The sequence below is a fragment of the Hippocampus guttulatus genome, chromosome 15 (assembly GCF_054856545.1).
Source record: "Hippocampus guttulatus isolate MCC_2025c chromosome 15, RoL_Hgut_1.0, whole genome shotgun sequence".
Classification (NCBI taxonomy): Eukaryota; Metazoa; Chordata; class Actinopteri; order Syngnathiformes; family Syngnathidae; genus Hippocampus; species Hippocampus guttulatus.
The window spans coordinates 15,379,248-15,401,936 of record NC_141275.1 but is presented as its reverse complement, the minus strand read 5'-3'; the positions used below and the strand labels follow the sequence as shown (position 1 = coordinate 15,401,936).

Genomic DNA, 22,689 nt, shown 5'->3' with positions numbered 1-22,689 from the left:
GGAGTGGGCAGGACTGGCGGGGGGGGGGGGGGGGGGGTGTCTGGTGAGGCCTTCCGCGGTCAGATCGATGTTGAGAAAGTTTGGCGGGCAGCCGGAAGTACTTTCATGCCCGGAACCAGACGGCAACATTTTTGGCACTGAGACAGATTTTTTTTTTTCCCCCTCTGTGATGGAATTTAACCAGAGCAGGATGCTGGTATGTGGGAACCACATCATCCTGGTGAAGCAGCATGTGGCTCGAGGTTCTTTTTGAATGGCCTGTTCCAAGTTAGACAGTGAACAATTAGGACTGAAATGATAACTGGCAGAGCCTGTAAATAAGGGCTGTCAAGTTTCCTCGAAAATTCCTCAACAGCTTCCTCGTAATGAGCGGCGTGAATAACGAGCCGCCCGCCGCCTCCGTAATTAGTCTCATTAGGCAAGCTCTCAAAGTACTTCTATTAGCTTAATTAGCACACACGCGCGCTCATATTAGCCCCCCAAGTCCCCGTAGACGCGGCCATAAACTAACTCGGACAAAATAATGCGGCTAGTTTTAAAGCACTAAATGTACGAATATTTCCAAAGGGAATAATCAATTATGTCAAACGCATACTAAAATATGTGTCGAGACTTAACGTCGTGAGGCATTCGTATGGACACCTCGCACTCACACGCGTTACTCAACTCAAGTATATTTGTGGAGCACTTGAAAACGACCAGCACTGAATACAAAATAGACAAAAATGATTCATACAACCACAAACAATAAAACAAGAAATTAATATCGAAGACAGTCGAAAGCAAACGGCCAAAACTCCAGATCAAGTCTCATGCTGAGTCAAGAGCCAAAGAATCGAAACGAGTTTCACAATTCCACAATTTGTCAAAACAACGCAATGGAAATAACCAAAAGAAAGACGACATGAAACCAGAAGAAAGGGAAGACGCCACGGAAAGGAACCCACTCGGCGACTTTTTCTCTCTCTTTTTTTTTTCACCACTGAATTCTGGCAGTTCAAGTCGGATTGAAATATCTTCACTTCTCGGCAGCGTTTTTCAGCCGAGCCGGGGGCTTCGTTAGAGACATCTGGAGGCCGACCCCGCCGGCCCGGGGGCACTCGGGTGGATGGGGGGGGGGTGCTAGATGTATACGGTGGAGGGGAACCCGCCGCCCATCTTTCGGCTGGATATGGGCCAGGCTCCCCTGGGGAGACCCACCTCCTGCTTTTCCGACGGGCCAGCGAGGAAAAAAAAAAAAAAAAAAAGAACCCTCAACAGCATTTCTCCTTTGAACATCCTCCTCCTCTGTCTCTTCTCTTCTTCCTCTGCGGACCCTAATGAATGATTCATTTAACCCCTCCACCACCTCCGCTTCCACCACCGCCGCTACCACCCAACTCAGGAGCCTGGTCGGCAACAAAAGGGGAGCAACAAACGCACCCCCCACCCCACGATTCGCACCGCCCGGCCAATTAAAGGCAGTGTTTGACAAATGATTTTACACAGGCGCGGTATGTTGACTCGCCTAATGAGGGGAAGACGGAGGAAAGACGAGCAGAGGAAGAAAAAAAAAGGCCTTGGGATAAAAAAAAAAAATCTATTACGGTCTGGGAAGAGGCGCTTCATTGAATGGGATAATTGGAGGTGACGCCAAAGAGCTAATTGCCTTGACGCAACCAAATGTCTCTCGTAAGAAAATGGAAGGCAAATCTCGGGACGCCTCTTTTTCAAAGTCTCGGCCTCCTTGTGAGGAAAAGCGCCTTTTGGATTGGTCGCGCTTCAACTCGTGGAAAATAGAACGTGGCCGACGAGGAGACGGAGGAAGAGGGTAAAACAAACAAAAACACCCCGCTCCCTGTCTCCCCACTCAGCATGAGATCAGCTTTATGAATATTTCACGCAATTATGAAACACACACACACACAAAGTATAGACCGCGAGGTGGGCTGAAGAAGAAGGGATGATGAGAGTAAAAACGTATGGCGCTGCGTTAGCCTTGAACATACAGCATGTGCGCTAAAAGTGTCATGAAATATTCACACGTAAAAAGTACGGCGTCCCGGGAAAGGGAAAGAGCTTGTCCCCTGAAGGTTGGAGGTGACGCTGAACTCCTTCCGCCGGACCTTCACTCGTTTTTGGCTTGATGTTGCATCCCTTTCTGCCATCAAGTTGAACGGATTTTATACGGCACCTACAAACGGCGCAAATCCATTGAAGAACTTTTTTCCAATGTAAAACCAAGAACAACAAAAAAACAAAACAAAACAAAAGAAAACAAAAGCGAGACATTTGCCTATCCAAAGCGGGTGTTCAATTAGCCGGTGTGGTTTTCCCGAGTTCAGATAATTCCAGTCGAGTCTCGGTGGCGTCTCCAGTTCAGGATGCGCCGTACCCCGAAGCCGTTTCCGATTGTTAGGCTTCGCGAGAGATGAGCGCAAGACCCACACGCAGACACAATGAAGTCAGAAGGGTTTGATTGGCAGGAAGTGGGACAGGTGGAGGTGGCAGGAACACAACGGCTGTTCTTGGTGTGGTGACTGAGGACCGAGCCCAGCTGGAGATGCGGACGGGCCTCGATCCTCTGCGGCGGCTTGAACCGGAACGCGGCGTTTACCTTTTGGCCTGTTTCAATTCCGGCTGACATCTTCGAACTGAGGAACCTGCTGGGAAATGTGCCACGCCTTCTCCAGGTGGCTGCGGGCCAGATCGCTCTTCTTCCTCCAGGTAACCAACCCGCTTGCATGGACTCTTATGTATTTGTTTCGATGACATTTTGGTTTTGTTCCCTCGTGTGCCCTTTTTGTCAAATACATAACACCGATCAACCGTTACAGACGCTTGTCGAAATCGTCTCGGCTGAGCTTCGTCTGGGAGCCTCCCTTTTCAAAGTGAGAGACAATTTCAGCCTTCACAGACAGCGAGATTCGCTTCCATTGACCAGACGTGTTTGTTGCTGTCATTCTCACGAAAAAATAAATAAATAAAAAGATGCCGCCTCTTGTTCCATCTTTGCAGACGCTTGGCAGGAACTTCTGAGCGACTCAAGAGACACAAAATGTCTGCCCGAAGACGCTTTGGCCAAGCCAAGTGGCAGCACTTCAAGTCAAGTCCTTCACAACTGCTATCCTACTTAATCACAATGCCAGGACGTCGCAAGTTTTGACAGCCGATTGGCGGTACCGCAGCCGTCCGGACCAGCCGGGTACTTCAACGACGTATTAAAAATGAAAGTAAGAATCATCGAAGACCCTAATTTTTGCATTTCTTTGACGTCCTCCCTGATTGACGTGTTGTTTTTTTATTTATTTTTTGGCCTACCGTTTTGATCAGCGATTATCCAGGATAAATAATTGACGGTGCTAAAAAGTTAATCGCGAGACCTGCCCGTAAAGGATTTGACGGGCGCGAGAGGACGGCCCTCGCCGCTTTTCGGGAAAAGGGGGCGGGGGCTAGAAAAACATTGAGAGGTGTTCCCCCACTCCTCTAATTGGTACTTAAATGCCCGCGTGGAGGCAAACTGTTGCTATCATAAGAAATTGATGAATTAACCGAGTGAGAGTCTGTCGGACGGCAGAGAGAGCGGGAGAGGGTTGTGAATCTTTTAAGAGGATAACTTACTTGGGCAAAACAGCTGTTTATGCATTATTTGTGCGGCGGGCCATTTACCGCCGTTTAGGATGAAAACCTCGGGTTTCCGCCGCGTGCAGGAGTTGCCCGCGGGGGACGCGCGCCGGGGAGGAATTTTCGGGAGGGACCGTCCGTCGTTGATGAGCGAGGATGAAAAATTTATCGGGCCGGTCGTTTTGGTTTTCAAGACTGGGAGATGTCGGCCTGTCAGTCTGAGAGCGTTCGTTTAAGTGACAAACAGGCCAGAAGGGGATTCGGGCGAGACGAGGGTTGGGCCAGGAGGGCGTCTGAGGTATTTGTGAGCGGTCCAACGGCTGATTTTGTTGTTTTTCTGTAGTATGGGGTTGCATTGAAGGTCTCAAATTGAATCAGGACAGCTGCATTACTTTGGATTTATTTTGATGATTATCAAACACACATTTGGTCAAATTGGCCTATGAACAACATTTTTCAGCAACAGTAATTTTTAGAATAACAAATGGTTGGCCTTGCCTGATGTCTCTGCTTTGATTATACCGTAAATCCAAGCAATTTTTTTGCCTCAGCTCTTGTATTGAGTCTCTGTTAGGTTTCACACAGTTATGAATGGAATTAACATTAGCATTAGCATAATCCGTCCGTCCCTTCAGCTCACTTAATCAAACATGATGTATGTGTGGAGGTGTGTGTTTGGACGTGCGTTTCTTCCCTGCTGTCACCTGTCCTCTCCTGTGCTGTCATCCCGTAGACTTGTTGCCGCGGCAACTGCCTCAGGCGCAAGACATCGGCAAATGTCAAGCTAGCGGCTGATGCTGATGGTTCCCGACGGCCACTTTTTGTCACCCGTTTGTTCACCTAAAGCGACCATAGCGGTATGTCATACGGATACACTTGAGAAACACACACACACACACGCATTTGAAATATGCTGCTAGGTAGGTAGCGAGCTAGCTGTTTTTTGAGAGTTACTTTAAGCTAGGTAGGAAGCAACGGCACTTCCCCTCGAAGATGGCAAGATAGATGGAGAGAGAGAGAGAGGCGCAGATAGAGATATGATGATTATAGGAGATATATTCTGGTGCGTTTAAGGGGAAGAAGGTGGAGTGGTGTCGGGATGGGCGGGGGGGAGGTGCGGGTGCGCTGGAATGGTAATGTGCTTTAAATGTCAGAGGAAAGGTACGCTTCTCATCAACCTTTGGTCACCCGTCCGCTTTGAATATTCTTATTGGCGTCATGTATTAGTAATGAGAGTTGAAAAGTAAGTCAAATTTAACCTTCACCGTACCCGCGGAAACTATGAATATTAACGAGGGCCATTATGTGTACCTGATCTGAAAGATTCTTAACCCCCGCCTGCCAACCGTTTGCCAGGATACCACGCTTCCTATTCCGTATTGGAGGAGATGGCTGTTGCGCAGCCCGTACTGTAGGGGGCGCTGATTGTTGATTTATTTGTTGATTTTCATTTTAAAGTCGGAGACGTGCCGGCTCCAACTGAATTTTCGGTGACATTTTTGTGAATGTTTTGACCCAGTCCAGAATGGACCCCGGTTCTCATGCTAAATGTAATCTGCGGTAGGTTTATTCGCCACCCGATGAGGATGAGCCATGTAGAAAATGAACGGTTGACACTCCCTGGCAGTATCCCGCTTCTCTCACCAGAAGTCGGTGGCGTTCGACTTCAGCTCTCCGCTACCCTTAAAGAGCAAAAGAGTGGATGGATGACCGTCCAAAGTGCATCCCACTTTTCCCGCCAGTCCTCTCGGGCAAACTGGATGACACTTCAGGGTGTTCCCCACTTCAAATGTGGCTGATGAAAGATGGGTTAATTTGGGAGGAAGGCAGCGTGATGATAAGCGGTTGCCAACTCTCTCCCCATAAGAAATTATCGCGTGGCACTTTTGCACGATCGCGAGCTAGCACGAGCGTAAGATGATTTGCAAGACGCCCCCCCAACCAACCCCCGCAACAGCGATCACGAACCTCATTCTGCCTACGTCTGTCACCCCCGCTGTGTCTCCTCATCTGTGACGTCACGGCTGTTTAGCATGCACAGACACCGTTAGCACAGATCAGGCCAAAGTGGGACGAGATGGAGGAGGGGGCGTTATTTGAGGAGGGCTGCGCTTCCTCGCTGGATTAAGGCTTGATCAAGGCGCCATCAACCCTCTCTCTCTCACTCTCTCTCTCTCTCTCTCTCTCTCCCAACCTCCCCAAGAGAACGCCATTAAGGGGGTGGGCTGTTTTTTTTCGGGGGGCGTCTACTCACGATGGTGGACAACAAAGACAAGAGGAGATGTTTGCTTCCCGCTTACTGTCACTTCAGATGTCGCAACCGGGGAAAACCATCAGACTCTGACGTGCCTCCTGACTGTTGCCGCGTGTTTACTTGCCGGGTTTTATAACTCCATTTTTTTCTAAGCCTGTTTGCACCGGGGGGCTTGGGGGGGGGGGCAGTTCATGTAAAGATCCTTCCAAATGGATCAAAGCCAAAACGGTCAATTTTCAGATGTTCTGGCATTTGCGGACAGAATCCAGTTAAAGTGGACTTTGCGGCCCATTTCAGCGCTTTTCTTACATTTTCTCTTACGTGTCCGTCAGTTGGAGTCGGATCGCACGGCCCTTTTCCACCGCGCTTTGTGCCACTCGCGACAACTGTCAATCATTCTCCTGGAGTCCTCCTCGGAGCCTCCTTCCGACTCCTTTCTCAGCCCCTCCGCTAGCCCGGCACGATCGATAGCGGGCTGAAGGTGGGAGGTTGGCTCACAATGATGGCGGCGGCCGATCGATAGATGCCTCCTTCAAAGCTTCTCTCTCTCTTCTCCCAGACAAGCTGGAAAAGCCAGAGCAGAACGTGAGCAGCAGGCGCAGATGAGATGGAGGTTTTTTCTTTTCTCCACACCCCGCTCCCTCCCTGCGCCCCTCCCACGTCTCTCTCTCGGTCAGGGTCACGAAAGGGGGGACATGAGGGTTGAACGAGGGTGTAACAGTAGCAAGGGGGAGTCACCGAAACTGGAAGGAAGAACACGGCGGACTCCAACTGTTGGTGAAACAGTGGACGCGTTTCACACGTCTGCCTCGCTGTCAGGGAGGTCCGGGTTTGAGTCTTGTCCCTCGCCACCTTTCATCATAATTTAGGATCAGCTCGATAGAAAATAGATGGCGGGACGATTGGTGCTCTGTTAACATTAAAGCAAGACAAAAGTTGAAAAGACGAACTGAAACGTCGCCGCGATTAACATTGAAATAGAATCTACAATTTATGAAAAAAAATGAGGACTACAAAAGAGTACTTCGAAATAATTTTAGGTTTTTCCGCCTTGTTAATTTAACAATTAATTTGTCATTTACATTTGCATCTTGAGTCTTGAGTCTTGTCCAGTTTTCTTCGAGGGGTCTAACGAAGTACGGTCTGAGTATTTGGGAGGAAATTATGTCGGGAGGATTTGTAAGGCTAAACAATTTCCATGAACAAGTGTGAGCTCCCTCACGGGATTTTCAAGCTCGGCATCAAACGCCATCGATGCCTCTTTGAATGAATCAAAGAAAAGACGGTGTAAAACCATCTCACATTATTGAATGTTACAGCTTTTCATTTGGCATTTGGAAGTGTGTGTGGGGCGGGGGGTGTCTCCTGCTTTCTTGCCGCTAATTTGAGGCGCGGGCTCGAGAATGCACGCCGGCCGGCCGGCTGGCTGGGCTGGCAGGGCTTTAATACAAATCATGTTTCAATCGTTACTTGAAGACCTGAAATCTCTCGGGAGGGCCTCGGCGTAATGAGGCCTGCTGGGATTTCAGTCACTTTTTTTTTTTTTTTTACATCTGCTAGAAAAATGCAGGAAAACAGAGAAAGGGAACGGCCCCAACAGACAAACAGCCCCCCCCCCCACCCATGATTTGTCTCGAGACAAATTTGACATTAAGAGCACTATTTTCTTACCAGAATTCATGTTAAAAAGAGTTATTTTTGAATGAATGAAAAGCAAACTCAAAACAATGAGAATACAAATTATGTACCAAAAAAATTATACAAAAACGGTGTCCCGCAAGGATAGGTTCTTGACCCTTGTTAAAAATCACAGATAAATTTGGTGAATCCTTTTAGACTCAAAATGGATGGTAACCTCTCAATCTGTACCTGCACCTTACCCTTAATCTCCTCTTGGATAAAACAAATCTCCTAACTAGCAGTTTTAAGACAGATGCAAATACAAAAGCAGGTGGCAGGGAAGTGTCTTAGTTTTTGCCGCTTTACTAGTAAATACCATTGTCCCTGTATTGTTGCACTATGCCCTCAGTCTCCTCTCAGATAAAACTTGTCTCCTTCCAAAAGCCACGTGCCTCCAAGCAAATATGAAATAAAAACGCAAAAGCAGGTACCAATAAAAGTGCCATTATCTCGACTTAACTGCACTTTGCCTTCATTCTCTTCTATCGGGAAAATTGTGCAAATTGAACAGATTGGAGTGGCCTGGAGTCGGTCTTTTGATTATTTATCTTTAACTTAAGTTCTATTATCAAGTGTCGTCTTTGTCCTCCTCGCTCGCTAGCAAGCTAGCTCTTGGCCCAGATAAAAGATATTTCTGATTCAAGGTGTCGACTGTGTTTCAGCACAGTGTCAACATTTGATCTGTGGATGCTTTTATTTGGATGGGCAAGCAATACAAAAAAAGTCAAGCGCAAATCTGAATATCAAGCCGGCGCGTTTGCCTGGGCGGCCTTTGAAGGCTCCTGGCGGCATTGCGTAAGGGAGCCCGAGAATCCGACTGAGGAGGATTAAAGTTGAAATCTACCTCGGCGCGTCTCCCGCCGAGCCCAAACATCACAAGCGGCATTGGGCTTCTCGCTTGGATGCCGTTTTGTTTGTCAACTACAGAACACCGTATCAATATACTCCACGCTCTCCACTTTCCTGCACTTTGCCCTCAGTGTCCTCTTGGATAATATTTATTTCTTTACCAGTAGTCAAATGCCAATGCTACCTTTAACTCGTATGACTGATAGTTGTTGTAACGTTTGAGGCGTAAAAATAAAAAAATACTGCTAATGAGCTAATTTGTTAAAATAGCCTGTTGCTGTATTATGATACTCCAGTCTCCGCTTTGCTGCACTTAGCCCTCAGTCTCAACATATATAAAATGTGTCTGACCGACAGCCAAAAAGTAGATTTGAAATAAAAACAAACACTCCACATTCCCCACTTAGCTGCTCTTTGCCCATACTCTACATTCTCACATTAGCTTACCTGCGTGCTGCAGGATGATGCTCCACAGTTTCCACTTTGCTACACTAACATGCAGCATAAAAATACAAAAGCCTTCAATCTGAAAGCTGCAGCATTTCATGTCACACTTTCCTGCTTAAAAAAAGGCCACCGGAGCTTCTTTGGCGGAGGTAACAGCCGCCAAGTGAGCAAGTCAGTGAAGGGATCACAGGCTTTGGAGACTCTCCACTGACACCGATGAGTGACAGCTAACCTCCCTCAGAGCTCTTTATTGATCATGCCGGTGTGTGCGTGTGTCACATGGGGGTTCAGAGGTTATTAAAACAATTTCCAGTGACCCTTGCGTGAACTCATCGGGTCTGAGTGCCGCCGTGTGAATTTTATATCAGTGCGCTTCCTCAAATAAGAGCCCTCCAACCCCTCCGCTCTCATCTCTGCCGCGTCCGCTTCACGCCTCCCTCAAATAGACGCCTCCCTTTTACCATCGGGAATTGTGAGTATTATCCAAAAATTGCTAATTGGGCCTAATTTGGATATTTTCACTTCGGGGTGTAGTCCCTTTTGTTGGCAGCCTTATTTGGGACGATCCCTTGATGAAATATTGACAAAAATATGTGGGGTGTCTAAGGTACTGTATATCTCTGTGGACGGTGGTGGAAAAGTGGCATAGTACAAATCCTTTGTTACTTATCTGTACTTGAGTATTTTGCTAGCGACTTTGTACTTTGACTTTGGCCACCTCTGTGTGAATTTGGTGAGCAAGTGCATGTGTGTCGGCAGTCTGCCAGTCACAAACAGTGCGCAGATGCTGACGCTGTTCGGCCAACTGAAGTACTGCATGCCAACTCCCGCTAGAATAATAAACACAAAACGAGCAAAACATGTCCATACGGTACGCTTAATACCGTGATTCTTTTACTTCTTCTAATTATTATTAATAGTGGTAGAAGTGGTCGCAGTAGTAGGACTTTTACTGCTGTTTGGAAATACAATTTTAAATAAATATTCCAATGGTTTCGAAAAAAAAATGGAAACACATTAAGAATACAATTACAAATCAAAGTGTGGTTTTAAACGACAAGGATATTCTTGCACATCTAAATTAATTTCAGTTATTTTCTTTGCCTGCTGCCAGGACGTGCGACCTGTATTTCTCCTTTGGACCAGCAGAGGGAACCATAACACAAACGGGAACTCTGGTAAGTGCCGAACAGTCCACCTCCAACCTTAAAAAAAAAAAAAAAAAAAGGGGGCTGCCAATCTTTGTAACCAGCCCCGCGTGACATGCTCCCGCGACGAATGCGGTTGATGAAATATTGAGTTTTGTGCTCACACGTGCGCCGTGGCTCCTTGTCCCGTTGTATCCTCGGAGCCGTCATCCTGACCCCGACTTGTTGAGGTCCCCCCATCCACCTGCTGGCTCATTTCCACTCTGGCCCAGTGCGGGATAAAAAATAAAAAAAAGAATCAAAATAGTTGGCTACATTTATTATTATTTTTAGGCATTTTCAAAAAATACATCAAATCTCTTTTTTGACGAACATAATCTTCCAAAAAAGGGAAAAAATGCGGATGTGAAATATGGATGAGGATATCAGGAAGCATGGATGAGGTATCGCCCTGTTCTTCTGACTGACTAATAATAATAATAATAATGTGATTGGAATGAATTTTGCGCAGTTGGGTATTTTCTCGTGCCCGGCCAGTAATGTAGGTCAAGCTTGTGAGTTGGGAAGCCGGCGAGAGAGCGACTCAGTGATTTCCATTGTGCATCCTGTGTGAGAGGAAGCGATTGAATAATTCAGCATATTTCCTGAGCCATAATGGCTCGCTGCCGCTAGGTTAAGTGCTGCATCTTGGTGCACATCTCCCTCCGGCCGGCCGGCTGGCTTTCGGGGTTTGGCTGCAAATGACGCGAAAGTGGCTCGGATTATCAACGTTATCTCATGCTTGGTCGCCAACGACGAAGGACAACTAATCGAAGCCTTGTGATAAATGACAATCACCCAAAAATTTAGATTGTTCTAACTCACGTGGTAAACTGATATTGTGTCAACTGTTGCCCACTCGGCAACCATTGCAGCCTGGTCGTCCTGGAAGGGGGATTCTCCCATCTGCGGCCCCTTCTCAAGGTCTCTCATTTTTCCCCAGACGGGGTTTTGGGAGTTTTCGTAAATACTTGGCAACTGTGGGCACGTGAAGCCCTTTGAGACGGTTTGTGATGAACGGTTTTAGAAATGAATGTGACCTTTTTTGGCGGTGGTGCAGGATGCAGGGATGTGCTCCACCAGGGCTAGGGGTGGTGCTACAGCCTTGTCAGAAATCTGTGTAGCCTCAGTTAAGCCCCTAAAGCATTTTATTTGATGCTGGAGCCTTCCCTGGTGGGGAGTGAAATTTTCGTTATTGGTAGCATCCGCAGATTGGTCCCGATTGTTGTTTGATACCATCCCCCACTGATTCATATTTGGTCCGAAATCAGCCCCATTGGGAAGCAGGTGGTGACATGAAATTGCCAAACTTTTCTGCCTTTGGCTTCTGTTGTGAGTGGAGCACTGGTCAAAGTTTGCCTAGAAAATTGGTGTACAAATCGTATATATATATACTGTATATATTTACAATTCTGTTGGTTTTCACACCATCTTCGCATCTGGTTCAAGAAACGCAAAGCACAAGCGTCCCGACTGAGCTCTTAAAGAGGGTGGGAACGTGCTGCGAGCAGATGCTTTATCGCTGTCCTTGAACGTAGCAGCTGCATGCTTGAACACAAGCCAGCAACTCTGACGGACATTCCACGCTTGACTTTTTCGTTTCATTCTGAAAGGATCGTCTTCTAAAAAAAAAAAAAGCAGTAATAGTCGGGAATTCCAGAGGGGAGTTGTTGTTGTTGTCATACCAGCAGCAGGAACAGGAAGCGAGTTGAAACTTCTCGCCTGACCGCGTGACCCCTGCAGATAACATTCCCATCCCACCCCCCAGGACCCTCCCCACCCGCCCCAACCCCTCCCGTCACCCACCCTCCATCCCTGCATCCTCCTCCCCTGTGAAACTTCTTTCTGCTGCTGACTTGTACATTTTTGTGTGTTATGGCAATTCATCACACTTCATTTTCTCGCTGTGGCCACAAGCAATGACCAAAAGTCGACATTTTCATCCATTTGCCACCAACCATATGTCTCGTTGTCAAGGTTCTAATTTGGTAGCTTTCAGATCAAATCCGTTGGGTGAATTCGTCTTTGTCCAAAATGGCCCTGAAATTGCCACTTGCAAACAAAAGTAGCTGACTTCCTGTGTCTGTTTTGGCGCGGCTTCTTCAGAATTTTTTTGGTGAGGCTACTCATGATAGACATGGCTACCAAATTTCACAATTGCTAAGTGAAACTGAATTTTCCAAAAGTCCAGCAGTATGCGACTGACCTGGAAATGGCCACTTCCAACCAAAATAGCTGACTTCCTGTATCTGTTTTGGCGTGGCTTCTTCTTTTTCTTGGGGGGGGGGGGCTACCCGTCCGTGGTAGACATGCCTACTAAATGTCAAAACGCTAAATGAAACGAGCTTCAGGGGCTGAATACTCTCTAAATTGGCGACTGACCTGGACATGCCCAAAAACTCAGCTTCAAACTAGGCCCCTCCACCCCTCACCCCCGTGAGGCTGTACAGGATAACTTCATCTTGTTCAGTGGGGGGGGGGTCCCATTTTCCCGCCTCCCGGGATGCTGATGTGTCGCCCAGCCTGAACTTTGACCCCTGGTTCATTTGGACTACTCTGTGGTGACAGGTCCAAACAACAAAAAAAATCGGAGTAAACATTCCGGGGTGGCTCCGTGATTGATTGACAGTTGTATGGGCGTTTGACGGACAGCCGGTTTTGCCTCGGGGAGGGCAACTCCCAAGGGGGACAAGAGGATGGGTGAGGAGGGGGGTTCAGCCCTTGCTTTGACAGAGGGGTCAAAGTCTGGTTGTCTGTTCACTTTGGAGAGCAGCAGGAGTCCTTTTTGGTGGGGGGGGGGGGGGCTCTCCGCACACATTCTTCATTGATCACTCCGTAAACGAGACGAACGCTCACAACTTCAAGCGTTGACTCGCCGGAACGCTGTTGCTAACCAAAACAGCAGCGACCACCCACCCCTGCAGTTGGACTAAAGTGTGGAGTCTCACCGCGCGGCCGAAATGAGCTCCCTGATTGGACGTTCAAGTTAGCCACGATTGGCATTGGGAAAACGTAAAAGTAGGTCTTTTTCACAGAACATTCCAACTTTTTTGATGACTCCATCCTTGTGACTTCACTTTATTTTTTAAAACCCCTGCCCCACCCCTGAAAAAAAACCCCAATAACACACAGATGCCCGTTGATGTTCGGAAAGCTCCTTTTTATTGGGTCATCGTCAGCAGCCACACCAAATAGCCAGAAAAAACAACAAACGACAAGCACACACGTAGTCTCGCACTGTACTCCATGGCGGCGAGTAACCTGTAAATAAATAACCGAATACACCACGTCGGCAAAGAAACACGTGCTCTTCATACTGTATATCATTATAATAAACCGAATAATAATATCTCATTTGTGATAGACTTCTCGATATATTGTATTGTTCCATATACTCTCCTTAATTTTTTTTTACAACAAACAAACAAGATGCCAATTGTGTACCGAAAGCACGAGTAGTGGTTATATTTTGTGGAGTGTCGGGGGGTGCGGGGGGCAACCTAAGGTGAATGGGCAATATGCAGCCCGAAAGCATTCGATCCAGCCCACCATACAAAAAAAAAAAGAAACAACAACAAAAATGGTTAATTCCACAACACAAAATTTCATAGCTCATAATAAGAAGACTACTGCACTTCATTCATTTTCTGTTCCCAAATGTAGCCCTTAGAAATGGCCCCCGATTGGAAGAAGGTTGCACCCCCCACCCCCCTCCAGCTGTAGCTAATGAGCTAACATTAGCCTCAAACCAGAAATTAAAATAAAAAGGTACCTTTACGCGCATATCCAAGAATAAATTCAAGTTTCGTTTTTGTTCAAATAAAAGAATCTTGACCATGAGCAGCCACATGACAGTTTAAAATGCCCCCTATGGCGACTTTGCATATTTTTCCCCCCCAGATTGTCTATTCTCGCAAGAATTTAGTAGGATTTGTTGGAAAAAAAGCAAAGTGAGTAGTTAAAAAAAAAAAAAAAAAGATTTCATGGGGTTAAATGAAAAAGTGTGTATTTGGGCCACATTCTTTTATGCGAATGAAGTGAAAATATCACCAAAAAATGCTACGTTTGCGATGCATTTGTACTATCACAAGGACGAATGTAAACAATATTTATTGTCAGAAAATTACATTTGCCATGTCAATTTAGGACGTCAGTCACAAAATTTTCAGAATTTTTATTTTGTTGTTTTTAACTCTTTTAACTTTTTCATCGTAATAATACACCTTTTATTCTTTACGATGTTTGTAATATTACGACTGAATCATGCAAACATTTTCATTTTTAATGTAAATATGACAACCTTTTTTCTTTTTTCCCCAAATTTCATTTTAAAATGATTTCCCAACTGTAGCGAAATATTTTTAGGGGTGTGGGGCACCAAATGTGACATTTTGAACCATCTATACGGAAAGACATTTTCTCCACTATCCTACTAAATCCTTGTCCATCCTTTTTGGATCGTTTTGGCGCTGTTCCCGGCCCCAAAAGTTCCTGAATTGACAACCGTTGTCATGGTAACGCACCCCCCCAAAAAAAATCAATTCCGACGTCACTTGCTCTTATCTGCATATAAAAATAAAGGAAGATTTTAACGCGTCGGGTGTTGTGTTCATGCATCCCGCAAACACACACGCACGTTCACTTGAAAACATGCACACACACATGCACACACACGTCAGGAAACCCGAGCCTCACCCCAGCACACCCCCCCCCCTACCCCGCCTTCTTCTCCATGCGCCAAAACACCGCAACTCCTTCCTGCGTTCTCGTCTGGCCCATTAAGAGCAATCACGGAGATAATTGCCCGTCTGATCAACTCTCGACGGGAGGCTTTTAGTCGTCCGGCCGGCGAGTGAGGAGAGACAAGCGTGGCTGGGCCGGAGGGATGGGAGGATCAAGTGGGGGGGCAAAGGGGAGTCAGGCGATGCGAGGGAGTCCGGCGTTAGGGCGGCGGCCTGATCAGGGAGCTTGGCGACAGACTGAGAAACCCGACCGGACCGGCGCAAAGATGTAGCAGCAAGGCTAAAAATAAGACGACAACAAAGACAAGTCCTTCTTCGTCCTCACGTCGACACAGAGAGACACGCACGCACACCCTTGGCCCACCCTGTTGTTGGTTAACACGGCTGTTGAGAAAAAAAACTAAAAAAAAAAACGTACAGTACTGCGCAAAAGTCTGAGGCCGCCGGCAATGATTGTGGTTTTGTGAAAGAACAACTTCTGAGCATTTCTATGACATTTTGGAGTGTGACGGCGCCATCGGTTTTGGGTTGGAGGATCTTATTAAAAGTGTGTACAATTCCAGGCTCCACCGTTTGGTCCTCCAGGGACCAGCAACTTGACGGCGACTTTTGCGCAGGATCGTGCGTCCACCTCATACAAATGAAATGATGAACTGAGATTTCATTCCGAATTTCAAGTGAGGCCACAGTTCCAAAATTCAATGTCGTTGAGAGTTTCCTGCGAGCCAACCCAAATACAATTGACCTCAGTGGCCCACAACTTTTGCGTAGTACCGTCCTTTTTTCAGGCGTCAAAATGTTCCAGAGGTGCTGCAAATGTACTGTGCAAAAGTCAAAGGCTACCACCAGTGATCAGGAATCAGGACTGATTCGGTTCGAAGGCATTCTATGAGATCTTCTCATAAGGTGCCACGTGGAAACCATTGGAAATTGATGAAGGACCTCATTAAAAATGCGAGTCTCGTGCCAGCATCCAGCGTCCAGCTCTGCGATTTAGCTTGGGGATGCGTCAGCGTCATCAAAACGAGCTTAATAGCATTGAGATTCCAATTAGGCAGGTCGTGGTCCCTTTATTCAGGTGAGGTACTACGCAAAAGTCTCAAGCCACGGCCGGTGACTTCTCGGGTTTGGTTAAAAGCCATTTCTGATGATCTTTTCTCGAGGTGTGGCACGTAGAACCCATTGATTTTGGCGGCGGATCGAGTTTAAAGTCCCAGAATCCATCGTCTGATTTTCCAGGAACCAGAAAGGTGCCACTGATCTTACATACTATTTTCCTTGGCGGCCTGCCACTTTTGCGCAGTACCATGTGTCAACCTAATACAACTGAGCTTAAGAATGGCATTGAGATTCCGCTCAAACCGCATTCCGGATGTGCTGCGATTGTCCGCACGTTTAAATCGTTGGTTCCTTGGCCCTCAGATCTTCACTGGAAGCATCTCCTTTCGGTAATCCGTCGTGCTCGAGCCGTGAGTTGCCGATCCGGTCCGTGGTCCAGCGGTCGATCGTAAAGCACCGGGAGGTGGTCCGTTAATAAATAAATGCATGTCAGACATCTCCGTTAGGCAGAAGAAGGACGGCAAATTCAGTTCTTCTTCAGGTTGGGCTTTTAGTTTCCAAGGCAAACAGGCACAGTAAAGCTTTTGTCCCCCTCGAGCTGGAGAACAGATGGCCGCGTACAAGGCAGGTGAGCACAAGTAATGGTTGGCGCCTTGTTGCCACCAATCCAGGCCTGTCATAGTGACTTCTCCACAGCCTTGCTCACGGAGGGATGACCCGGGTTGGGGTTTGAAGCGGAGATCTTGCGGCACACGGTGTTGGTGTTGCTGCACCGGCAGCCGGGTCGCGTGGCCCGGTCGTGGGCACAGTGGCACAAGGCGAGGCACAGCCGGGCAGGGGGGTAGCAGCAGAGGCAGGGCAGGCAGAGAGCCAGGAGGCCCATGGTGCCCCAGCGGGCCAGGGCGTGGGCTGGGGCGCAGGAGCACGGCCGGTCGGCGCAGTTGTCCTCGTCGTCCTGTGCCGAACAGTGGTAGAAGAGGCCCTTGACACAGCACAGGCAGGTGCCGTACTCCACTGCGTTCTCGGCGGAACACAGGCAGCGCTGCCCGCAGGCCCAGCAGGAGGGAAGCCGGCGCGGGGCACAGCACTCGTGGCACTTGCAGCGGGCGCAGCGCTCGCAGATGAACTGGTGCCGGCCCGGCTCGTCCTCGGCCAGGATTTTGCTCAACGAGTAGTCGGACTTGAGCAGCTCCCCTTTCGGTTGAGTGCGCACCACCGCGGCCGGGCTGGAGTGCGAGGGCGTCAAGCCCGCCAGCAGCCTCTGGTCCGAGCCGGCGCTGGTTCGGGACATGGAGGAGCTCACGGTGCTGGAGCGGCTGATGCGGGACATGCGGGCTTGCTGCTGACTTTGACTGCGGGGCAGGGCGGTGTGACCCGGCAGCTGAGGGTGCTGCGAGTATATTCCGTGCGGGTGTCGCTCGTCGTGGGCATAGAAAAATCCAGACTGGGATGCCAGTTCCAGCGCTACTGGTCGGTCCACGTAGTCGTTGTAGGCCCGGATGGCACGGATCTGGTCGAGCGACAGCACCGGGACCTGCTGGAGGTCCAGCCCGTCCAGCTCCATCCTAAAAGAATGAGCGGGGTCCATATCGGAGACCCACAGAAGGCGGTACCAGGGTGGGCGGCACCGGGGTGGGCGGCTCCAGGCCGACGCTCACGGGACATCAGATAAACCTGCGAAGGCGGGAGTCAGTCAAACAACAAGAGTGTTAGTTGATTACCTGGTGCTAATGCTACATAGCCGTAGTCAAAAATGCAGTCCGTTTTTTTGCATCATCTGGCTAACTCACACGCACAAGCTAACTAACAAATATGTGAGGCACCTCAACAACGCTGCAGTCAGGTGTCTTTTGAGATTCTGCTACCTATCGAGCAAATAAAATAATGAACCAGCAAACAGGCTACAAAAACAAAACAATATAGTCAGAGGTTTTTACATTATTCTGCTAACTAAGCAACCAACTACGGTAACTATTTATGGAGTCAAATATCTCTGGTTCAGATGCTTCTACCAACTATCTAACAAGCTTACAAAACTAACTAGCAGCCAGGCTAAATGGGCGTACAGCTGCATGTTATTACATCCTGCTATGCAAATGCCGAGCCAGCCAACAAATCTACGAACGAGCCAGCAAGCTCAGCGTTTTTAACATATTTCTGCTAATTGTATCGCTAGAAATTCAACCAACTAACAAACGAATGCTAACAAAATGAGGAAGACAGACTGCTGTGAATAAATGAATGCAATTTCATTGCACAAATATTAGAATATGAGTTGTACAAGAAATTTAGGTCAGTCCTTCTTATAATCCTCAGGCCAGCATAAAGGGCCTTGTGTCCCCGTATAAATTAGCTGTAAAGATGTCAGATAGATGCTCGGGAAAGGAAAATAAAGACGAGAAGTGCAGGAAATGCACAGGCAGCAAAGTAGAGTCAATTGAATAAAAGCTGCAGATGAATGGATAAGCAGATAAGGGAAAAGGCAGAAGTCTCGGATTAAAGACCTTTTGAGGGCATGCCAAGAAATACATCGAACATCGCTAAAAACATGGCTGGAGATTTGTCGTGGCTCTTTGTAGACTTTTGGCTCAGTGCGGGGACAGGAGAACCTGACAAAAATGGAGAACTTGAGGCCTCCTTAAAGCCGAGCGCCATTAAAATAACTGTTCGGTCAGACAGTCTAATTATACTGTTTAGCCAACAAACCAATTTGTGAGCAAGCTAAATCACTAACTAGATTGGTGTGAAAAATCTTGCTCTCTGCTTCCGTGAAAAAATAAAAATAAAAACGCTCACTCAAGGTCGAAATGTGTTTCTTCCTTTGACTTCCGCTGAGTGTGGACGGTCGATGGGGCTTTTTAATGGACCAAGCAAGCTCTCTCAGCGATGACCTCATGCAAGCAACCAAGCTATTTTAAAAAGCCACCGCAAGGGAGGGGAGGCGCGCGGCGCACTTCCTCGCAAATACCGTATGATCTCCAATAAGAAAATATGACTTGAATTGTGATCCATCCGTCAGACGAGACACTTCCGCAGCTTTAAAAGTGAATGCTCTCATGGCGCAATCAACCACCAAATATCGAAGATACTGAATGTCTCCACTTAAAACCCGTTCAAATTCGGTTCGGGTTTCGAGCTGAAGTGAGGCTGATTCAATTTACCGGTAAGTTGAATGTTTCATATCAGAGTTAGACTGTTATGTTTGAGTTCCAATTTGGGGCTGGGGTTCCAAATCAGGGTTAGGGTTGATGTTTTCATGCAAAGGTAAACTTAGGGTTTGACGTTAGGATTGGGGTTGAGGCACTAAGACCTGGAGGCTTTCCTCCCTCGATGCCCTGCCAAGAGCAGCAGCAGGATTAGATGACAATAAACTTGATGAGATACCGGATGTGCTGAATCTGACCGTGACGGAAAGACTGAAATAGACACTGAAGACCAGGAAGGGGGAGGGGGGGTGGTCACAGGAAGGGAAGGGTCAGCCAATGACCGAGGGATCACGACACTGTTAAAGATTTTTTTAAATACATATGATGAAAGGCCATCTGAGGGAAAGTTGGGGAGGAAGTTCCCATAGCACAGGGGCGGGGAACCTTGTTCATCATGGTCCTCTGAGGGCCATGATGAACTGGTAAAAAGTATTTTTCATGATCCGTTATGAGTGGACCCTCAAGATTCCATGTACTGAAAGACACAGGAGAGCACCAATTTATGGCTAATTGGGGCTATTTCCAGTTTGGGTTTGAGTGTGAGCGCGGATGGTTGTTCGTCTCTGTGTGCCCAATGGCTGGCAACCGGTTCAGCGTGTCCCCCGCCTACTGCCCTAAGATGGCTGGGATGGGCTCCAGCACGCCCCGCGACCCTTATGAGGATAAAGCGGATCAGAAAATGGATGGATGGATGACATTATCTACGGCCGTCGTAGGACTTGGAGGAAAAGCCCACTGTGTGATTGATTAAGTCGTTGCTTCTCGATACTTTTGTTCAGCAATGTGAGGCAAATCTAACTTAGTCAAGTTGCCTTTTAGTGCAAATCGTACATTTCCGCAACGCTGTGGTTGTACAGTGCATTAGTCGGGGCATTAGTGCTTCTACAGTGGCATTTAAAAACAAAAACAAAAAAAATCCTCCCATTCATCTCCTCCCTCCCTTTCTCCGTGATCCATTCATCCTTTTCATCATCCGGCCATCCCCCACTCCCTCCCTTATCCTCTCTTCCGCCCCGTGGCTGGTTATTCCTCCCACCACGCATCTCCGCTCCATCATCTGCCCTCGACCCAGCCCCCCCCCCCCCACCCCCTCCACAAAACGTCACTCCATCTCATCATCTATCGGCCCACCCCGGCGGAGATGGCTATCGACATTCTGCATCCGACCTTGAGGACAATCAATGGCAACCCCTGCAAGCGTGTCCCAGTCACGTTTACGCAAACAGCCATTATGGGGAGGGCAGGGTTTTTGGTCCCCATGACGAGACAAAAACAGAATACATACACAAAGTTGCGTTATCGGGATTGTGATTTTTAGTCTCCACGCTACAAACCGACACTTCCTTTCTTTCCTTATAGGGCCGTGTTTTTGGTCCTTATGCTTCAACAGGTTGCCTTGATATGACTGAAATATGCCCAGGTTTTTGCACTCCACCCGGCAAGCCAACACTATGACGTGAATGTCTTACCAAACTTTTTTCCCCATGAAAGAGTTTCCGTATCCAGACTTTTGTCCCCATTAAATGACAAATACCAGAACTTACACACACACACATAACCTTCCATTATAAGGGAGCAGATTTTTTTTTGGTCCCCATGATGGGACTGTGTAAGCGGATTTTCTGTTTGCGTATTCATCACCTCATGGAGACCAAAGTGTGTACAACTGACTACAAGACATACATACACACAACCTTTAATTATGGAGTTGGGAGTTTTGGCCCCCCAGGACACAAGAGGCAATCACCATGATTTTCGGTCATGTGACATCCAAAGCACTCTTTAACAAGTTATGAATTCCAGAACGGACAGAGACAAAAATGACACTAATGGGACGCCAGATTTTTGGTTAATATTGTCATGGCACAACTTAACATTCACAATGTTTATAAATATAATGATGAAACTATTTTTGGTGGTTTATTTGACGTGCTAGAAAGTGTTTTTGAAACTTTGTGAACAGCACAAAATGTGCAACATACCTTAATATTTTTTTTTATCCGATACAAACTCAAAAGTGCGACTGTATTTCCATTTTTAAAGCATGAATCTGTCTCAGTGTCCTTGCGCCATATAAAACCTACACATACACACTTCGATGATGTGATTTGTAGTCCTTGACGCCTCCATGGATCTCCACAATGTGACTGTAAACTTTTGTCCCTTCCAAATTCTTTTTTTTGGGCCCCACTACAAACACATGAACTTCTGTAGTTTTTGAAGCGACGCACTTACCTCTGATTCGATTGAGATCCATGTTGCACGTGTGCGGCTCGTCCTTATTGTCCTTTTATATGCAAATGATCCCTCACATCAACTAATGTAGGTTTACAAAATGCATCTGTGCTAACTCGAGTAACTCACTTCACAGGGCGCCATGCACTAAGTTTTTGTCATAGTGGATGTGAAAATAATTCCTAAATGTCCATGCGTGCGTGTATGAAGGGAAAGAAAGGCTTCATGGATGCTCTCGATCAGCAGGATGTGCCCTCTTCTTCCTCCTCCTCCTCTTCCTCCTCCTCTTCCCGGAGCTGGGATCCCTGCGCGTCCTCCTGAGGTCACCTCCTCCCCCGCCACCTTCCTCTTCTTCTTCTTCTTCTGAAAATCAGCCGGCGCGCGAGCCGTCCGAGGATGCTGGCGAGTCAGCAAGTCGCAAATGTGCAAGAGGCGCAGGTTTCACGCTTGGCAGAGGGTTCCAAAAGTAACAACGTGCATCCAAGTCAACAGGATGGGAGGCACAAATTGTTTCCCGCCCTGTTGTATCGCCCGCGTCTCTTCTCCAGAGATGAATGGCTGTGTGCGCCTGCACTCGCTTGATCTCTCTCTCTCTCTCTCTCTCTTTCGTGCAAACTCACTCATACTCCTCCCTCTCGACCCCCACCCTCTCCCATCACTGAATTCAAGCCACTTCATGCACGTGCACTCAAGTGGTCATCACGCACATCAAACTACTTTGCCACAATGACTAGTCGAGTCCAAATCAGAATATACAGTGTGTACCGAGCCTTTGCTGGGTATTGCTGCGTGCTGTATGTGTTGCTGCTCAGTGTATGAAGCAGGGGCGCTTGTTTGAAGGTTGATACTGATGTTCATTTCCTTCCATTAGCCCGTCTATTGGGTTTGACGCGACATGTTAGCACAACGCTTACTCGCATTAGGAGCGCCCAAGGATTTGCAAATAATTGTTTGTTTTTATTTATTTTATACAATGTCCCAACTTCATTGGTGTTTGTCTATTTCCCAGCTAAATTCTCGACATAGAGCAAAATTGTAATCAAAATGTCTTTCTGTCCAGTCCTGAAGTGAATTCCATCACGTGTGAGCATCACTTCCACTGCGTTGTCCCCCCCCCCCCTTCGCTTTGCCAGCTGCTTCTCCGGTCACACCCACACGCCCTCTAATTGCCGCTGATATGTGGGTGCGCAGATGCGTCGAGACACTGATCCATTAAGTGGCCAGGCCCGGCTTGATTGGCTCCGGATGAGGCACACCCTCCCTCCCCCTTGAAATAGCCCGCTTGGCTGTTAGCCAAGCGGCCATTTCCTGTGTCTGAGAGGAGCTCCAGCCACCGGGGCTCGAATGCATTTCCTGACGAAGAATAAAAGTTTTATTAATGAGCGCCAGTGCATCAGTGGCCCGGGCCTCACTCTTGCTTCGCTCGT

At 47.6% G+C, this 22,689-nt stretch overlaps 1 protein-coding gene and 1 long non-coding RNA gene across 2 annotated transcripts; one reads left to right on the top strand and one right to left on the bottom strand.

Moving 5' to 3' along the window:
- Positions 1-1,277: 1,277 nt before the first annotated feature.
- LOC147194167 (uncharacterized) lies at positions 1,278-3,206 on the top strand. The gene is made up of 3 exons (XR_015103092.1): positions 1,278-2,706; positions 2,817-2,870; positions 2,998-3,206. It is a non-coding gene; the product is annotated as an uncharacterized LOC147194167 (long non-coding RNA).
- A 9,967-nt stretch (positions 3,207-13,173) lies between these two features.
- On the bottom strand, positions 13,174-21,791 carry LOC147194166 (protein sprouty homolog 3). The gene is made up of 2 exons (XM_086131964.1): positions 21,263-21,791; positions 13,174-17,495 (listed from the first exon to the last, which is right to left on the bottom strand). Exon 2 carries the CDS (start codon positions 17,407-17,409, stop codon positions 16,498-16,500), a length of 912 nt encoding a protein of 303 aa, XP_085988090.1. The 5' UTR covers positions 17,410-17,495; positions 21,263-21,791; the 3' UTR covers positions 13,174-16,497.
- Between the last annotated feature and the right edge of the window lie 898 nt (positions 21,792-22,689).